General features: G+C 45.4%; 1 protein-coding gene across 1 annotated transcript in view; it reads left to right on the forward strand.

Moving 5' to 3' along the window:
* The window catches only part of UGT3A1 (UDP glycosyltransferase family 3 member A1), a 49,274-nt gene extending 42,809 nt beyond the window's left edge, over positions 1 to 6,465 (forward strand). Inside the window, exons 5-7 of the mRNA XM_040420973.1 lie at positions 2,040 to 2,271; positions 3,922 to 4,141; positions 6,102 to 6,465. Coding sequence (XP_040276907.1) covers positions 2,040 to 2,271; positions 3,922 to 4,141; positions 6,102 to 6,378 — 729 coding nt within the window. The 3' untranslated portion in view covers positions 6,379 to 6,465. The remainder of the gene's footprint in view (positions 1 to 2,039; positions 2,272 to 3,921; positions 4,142 to 6,101) is intronic.
* Positions 6,466 to 7,029: the final 564 nt, after the last annotated feature.

Below are 7,029 nucleotides of genomic sequence, written 5' to 3' on the forward strand. Positions count from 1 at the left end.
CATCAATACATTAGTTTTTGTCTGACCACAAGGGTGGCCCTCACTGGATAGATGGCATCAGGATACCAGGAGGATGACTCCAGCATAACATGCCTGGAGTACCCCTCAGCTACAGGCTTCCAGCAGAGGCTAAATAGCCCAAGTAGCCACACCCACACAGACATACTAGGAAAGGAATTAACCCTTCCAACACCAAAGAAGGTAATTGTCACTTAAAGGGGAAATGCACACATAATTTAAATCTCGTGCACACCAAACATACAAAGTGCACACCTACCAAGATAGGTTGCCAGGTGCAACCGCATGCACTTGACAGCAAGCTGCCTAGGAACCAGCTCAGGCTGCTATACTGCCAAATAACATCATATTGCCAGCGGCAACCACACGTGAGGCATCATACTAACAGCCCTCACCTGTGATTGACCACAAGACTAGACCGCGGGCAACTGCATGCGTGGAAAGAAGGTGTGGCAAGGCAAGGACCAGAAACAACACAGATGTCATTTGATCCAAACAGAAAACATGTCAGATCAAATCACGTGTTGCCAGTCTCACCGATCTCCTGCCACCTGTCGCGGGTGATACTGTATAAGGGGTATAGGGTCTGATACTGTATATGGAATATAGGGTCTGATATTTTATAAGCGGTATAGGGTATGATGCTGCATAAGTGGTATAGAGACTGTCATTGTATAAGCGGTATAGGGCTGATACTGTATAAGGGGAATAGGGTCTGATACTGTATAATGAGTGCAGGGTCTTATACTGTATAAGGGGTATAGGGTTTTATACTGTACAAGGGGTATAGGGTCTTATACTGTATAAGGGGTATAGGGTCTGATACTGTATAATGAGTGCAGGGTCTTATACTGTATAAGGGGTATAGGGTCTGATACTGTATAATGAGTGTAGGGTCTTATACTGTATAAGGTGTATAGGGTCTTATACTGTATAAGGTGTATAGGGTCTTATACTGTATAAGGGGTATAGGGTCTTATACTGTATAAGGGGTATAGGGTCTGATACTGTATAAGGGGTATAGGGTCTTATACTGTATAAGGGGTATAGGGTCTGATACTGTATAAGGGGTACAAGGGCTGATACTGTATAAGGCGTATAGGGTCTGACACTATAAGGGGTATAGGGTCTGATACTGTATAAGCGGTATAGGGTCTTATACTGTATAAGGGGTATAGGGATTGATACTGCATAAGGGGTATAGGGTCTGATACTGCATAAGGGGTATAGGGTCTGATACTGTATAAGGGGAATAGGGTATGATGCTGTATAAGTGGGATAGTGTCTGATACTGTATAAGTGGGATAGGGTCTGATACTGTATAAGGCGTATAGGGCCTGACACTGTATAAAGGGGTATAGGGTCTGATGCTATATAAGGGATATAGGTACTAACTGAATAAGGGGGATATGGTCTCATACTGTATACATGGAATTGGGTCTGACACTGTATAAGGGGTACAGGGCCTGATACTGTATAAAGGGGATAGGGTCTGATACTGTATTCGGATATACGGTCTGGCACTATATAGAAAGTGTATAAGTGGTACTACTGCTTACAATATATACTGTACAGGGCATTGGGTCTCACACTGTATACAGGGCTACTATATGAGTTGTGGCTGACACTTTATAAGGGGCAGTCTGGCCACCACTATACAGGAGGCACTATGACTGGCACTGTATGTGGGGTCTCTGTGGTGGGGAGAGTAACACACATCTCAGCTCATTTTGAAAATGAAGACATAATTTATCCTGTTGAGACAAAGGTCCATCATGCCTAACCTACAATCCTAAAATGTGGATCTAGAAGATGGCAAAACACCCCATACTAGGCGGATCCCAATTGCCTCATATTAGGGGGAAAATTCCTTCCCAATTCCAACTACGGCAATCAGAATTCACTCCATGATGCATCCCATTATTTTACTTGCCTTGGCAGCAGCTACCTGGCATTGGTCACTCACTAATAAGTTTACTGTCTAATATGCTGTTATTATTTTACTGTTTTGTACTCTGCAGGAACTAGAAGACTTTATAGCAGAATCGGGAGAGTCTGGCTTTATAGTGGTGACACTGGGGTCAATGATTTCTTCACTGCCTCTAGTGGAATTTCTGAAGGCGATGAATGATGGATTTGCTAAGATCCCTCAGAAAGTCATTTGGAGATATGACAAGTCACGCTGGCCGAAAGAACTGAACCTCTCCCATAATGTCAGGATCATGGACTGGTTGTCCCAGAACGATTTGTTGGGTAAGAACCGTTCAGATCTGAAATATAAAGTGATCTGCTGCAGATAGTTGTCATTGTGTGGCGGAATATACGCTTTACAGCGTTTCCGATCTACACTTATGGGTAAGGATCAGTGTGTATAGATCCGAAACACATAGACACTTTGCTGTCCTGTTTTTCCGTTTTTATTATGCTTTCATAAAGATCTCTGTTTATTGGATGCTATATTTCCATTTAGTCCATTATTGGCATTGTATAGCAGTATTATTTGAGTACTGTATTGAGGTGTTAGTTGAATACCACATAGTGGGTGGACATGTAATGGACGCTGTGACACCAGATTTTCTTCTGCTAAGTGCCTGGAAATGGACCGGGCAGAGATAGGAATTTGTAATGAAGAGGCCCCCTGTGTGTGGATGGTGGACAACAAAATTCTCGGAGCTGCTTGTGCTTCTCAGTGGATCAAACGATCCTCACTAAGGGTGGTCTGTCTGGACTGTCAGGAGCCTGTACATCATGTGTGCATATCGTCAAGTACCCACTGCATTTTGCCACCTACAGTATGTACGTGAGAAAAATCTCTGATAAGTGTGAGTGGCAATCTTTTGTACAAGCAATGGAAGATTGAACTCGCTATAATCATTCCCCTAGTGACACCAGTTGCATGTAGAATTCCAGTGGAAGAGATGCAATGGCTATGCCTTTAGGTAATTTATTGAATTTACTTCGAGAAATAATTAGTGTTGAGCGAATCTGGTGAGGATTGCTGTATCCGAAAAAAGATTCCTTTGAAAACTTTCTTAGCAATACAGCCTCCGTCCTACCTTAAAATGTATGGACTCCGAGGAGGTCTTTGCATACTTGCGGCAAATATTGCGAGACTTGCTTTGTTTCACGTCTATGACGTGCCACTTAGTTTATTCGCATAAATGAAGCAGAGAGCCGAGTTCAGCTTCCTCTCTCCAGCTGTGTAATGCATGTCTGACAAACAGGAAAAGACTGAAGGACATAGGATGTGAACTCACAAAGGAGGACAAGTTACAGGGTTAGGGTTAATAACATGGAAATTACAGCATAGATAACTTCATAAACCAAATATAACATTGACCACTAGAAGGCAGCAAAGTACACTAAGTAGATACTAGATATAACACTACAATTAATATGAATTAGTTGAAGTACACACCGACAGCACACCGCTTCCAACACCTAACAGCTAGGTCAAAAAGTACTAGATGGTGGGCAGTTTTGGCCTTCAACAACTATTTCCAAAAATTATATTTCTTTTGTAACTATTTTGCTTGTTTTGTGCTGATTTTCAGTGATGTTTTCTTCTCATTCATGTCTAAAACTAAATCCAGAGCTCGTTGGTTTTCCGTGACCAGAGGGCAGTGCATTGTGGGAGCCCAGATTACACAGTTATAGCTAAACTATTATCTATAACAGTCTGACAACGAGATGGAGCTAAACCGCTGTCTGTTACCAGGGGCAACCAGTAGAATTTTGAAAGCAGTAAGCACTGCACAGAAATGGAGGAGACGACATGAAATAACTGGAAATTCAAGTTTTCTTATCTCCAATTTGCAAAATGTTGAAAGAAACCTAAATACTGTATAACTGAGTTTTTCATGGCATCAAATATTAATGTCTGTTACGTATTTTTCATTGTAGGCCACCCCAAAGCGCGCCTTCTGGTGACACATGGAGGAATGAATAGTCTGATGGAAGCCGTGTACCACGGAGTTCCCGTGGTGGGGATCCCACTTTTTGGAGACCAATATGAAAATATGGTCCGCATTAAAGCAAAGGACATGGGAACATTTATTCCACCAGATCTAATGGAGGCCGAGAACTTTGCAAACACCATGCGAGAAATAATAGAGAATAGCCGGTAGGTTGGATTATTGCTTTAACCCCTTACAGACCCCTGTTGTAACTGTATGGTGCAGACGGGAGTCATCAGAAGGCAACGCTATTGCCCTGCTCTCATCACATGGGCATCGCTACTGGGGTATTCCCATGTCAGAATTTTCGGCAAATTAATAGTAGGCCCTAAGGAAAAGGGGAGGGGCTTTTTGGCACACAAGAGAAAAAAAGACTAGGTAGGTGCGCATGTTACCGGTAGTTTATGGAATATATGGCAGCCGCACAGTAGCCTCTCACAACAGTGCTGTTCTTACAGTGTCCCACCCCTCACAACAGTGCCAGTCTCACACCTCAGCCACACAGTGCCCCCTCACAACACTGCCAGTCACATAGTACCCCTCACAACAGTGCCATCCACACAGTGCCCTTCACAACAGTGCCAGCCACATAGTGCCGCTCACAACAGTGCCATCCACACAGTGCCCCTCACAACTGTTTCATCCACACAGTGCCCCTCACAACAGTGCCAGCCACACAGTGCCCCATACCCTAGTGCCAGTCCCATAGTACCCTATGCAACAGTGCCAGCCACACAGTGCCCCTCACAACAGTGCCGTTCACAGCTTCCCTCCCACAACTGTGCCAGTCACACAGTGCCCCTCACAACAGTGCCAGTCACATAGTACCAGACACAACAGTGCCAGCCACACAGTGCACCTTACAACAGTTGTAGCCACACAGTGCCCGCTGACAACAGTGCTAGTCACACAGTGCCGCTCACTACAGTGCTGGTCACACAGTGCCCCTCACAACAGTGCCAGCCACACAGTGCAAACCACAACAGTGCCAGCCACACAGTGCACCCCAGAACAGTGCCAGCCAGTGCACCATTACAACAGTGCCAGCCACACAGTGCACCCCGCAACAGTGCCAGCCACACAGTGCCCACTCACAGCAGTGCCGGCCACACAGTGCCCCCTCACAACATTGCCCCCTCACAACAGTGCCAGTCACATAGTACCCCACACAACAGTGCCAGCCACACAGTGCCCCCTCACAACAGTGCCGACCATACAGTGCTCCCTCACAACAGTGCCAGACATACAGTGCCCCCTCACAACAGTGCTAGTCACAGAGTACCCCACACAATAGTGCCAGCCACACAGTGCCCCCTCACAATAGTGCCAGTCACACATACCCTCTCACAACAGGGTCAGTCACACAGGCTCCCTCACAATGGTGCCAGCCACATAGTGCCCCCTCACAGCAGTGCCAATCATACAGGCTCCCTCACAACAGTGCCAGCCACATAGTGTCCCCTCACAGTTGTGCCAGATACAGAGTGGACCATCACAACACTGCCATCCACATATTGCGCTTCCCACAGCTGTGCTGGCCACACAGTGCCCCCACAACAGCACTAGCCATACAGTGGTCCCCTTTAACAGTACCAGTCAAACAGTCCTCTCACAGCAATGCTAGCCAGACAGTGTCCACGACAACAGTGCCAGCCATACAGTGTCCCCACAACAGTGCCAGCCAAACAGTGACCTCTCCAACAAAGCTCACCACACAATGCCCCCACAACAGTGCTAGCCATACAGTGGGCTTCTGTAACAGTACCAGTCATAGAGTGAACCCATAACAGCGGCAGCCACACAATGGGCTTCTATAACAGTACCAGTCATACAGTGCCCCCACAACAATGCTAGTCACACAAGACAGGAAAGTTAGAAGTGAGCAGCCACTAGAGGGCGCTGTCATGTAGCCCTGCACTGATCTATGGTGGTGGGCCTCTGCAAGTGGTCCCTGTGCTACAGGTTGTGCACCTCTGCCCCAAAGGAAAGAAAATTGCATCTGCAAAAAATCATGGCAGTTGCATACGATTCCCGGTAAAGCTTCGTTTTGACCAAATGTCGCAGAGGAGCCTTAATGTTAGAGGGGTGACATTATTTTGGACAAATAACTTTCTTTTTTTCATACAGCTACAAGACGTCAGCAGCGAAGCAGAGCACCATCCTGCGCTCACGTCCATTCCCCCCCGACCAGCAGTTAGTACGATGGGTGGAGCACATCATCCAGTCCGGCGGAGGCGGCCATCTTAGGCCCTATTCTTACCAACAGCCCTGGTATCAGCAGCACCTCCTGGACGTCATCGTATTTATCTCAGCCTGTGTCGCTGCGATCATCTACCTCATCGTGAAGGTCATCAGAGTCCTCATCTCCTGCATATCTCCTAACAGAAAGCAAAAGCAAAACTGATATTTTATAAAAATAGAATTTTTGCATATTTTGTGTAATTTCTTTTAATTGGTTTTATTTTTTCTTAATAAAAATTAGTCACAAAAACTGTAATTTCCCTTTTGTAAATGGCCCGGTTGGATGAAATCCAGCTTTGACTATTTGGGTCAATGTTCTACGAAAAAAAGAAGGAGAATTTTGAGTGAAGTTTTCGTTGCCATTTACCGTCACGTACATTTCCTGCCGCAGTTGTTCCCATCTCACTAAACCATTGTCTCCGCCTCAGTCACTGCTTCACAGGATGATAACTGCGAACAATAACGAGGAGTAAAGTATGTCACCGGGTATTTATTCCGTCCCCCGCTGTTCCGGGGTGCGACACTCATTATAAAACTCTAATTAGAGTTAATCAGAGCAGCGGGCACCATCTCGTTTGGATTTCCATGGCATGAGCATGAATAATGAAGATAAAAGCTGGAAAAATTCTCAGACAATGAACCCCACACAACCTTCTAGACAAAAAAAAAACCATACAGAATGCAAAAAACATGGATGATACAAAGTGTAACGTGCGGTTTGATGTGCGGAATGAATCACAGCGGAATAATTCGGCTTTACATACGGAGTGGTATTTACTGCCGGACTGATTTTTATGTTTTGTTGTGCTTTTTG

The sequence above is a fragment of the Bufo bufo genome, chromosome 2 (genome assembly GCF_905171765.1).
Source record: "Bufo bufo chromosome 2, aBufBuf1.1, whole genome shotgun sequence".
Lineage (NCBI taxonomy): Eukaryota > Metazoa > Chordata > Amphibia > Anura > Bufonidae > Bufo > Bufo bufo.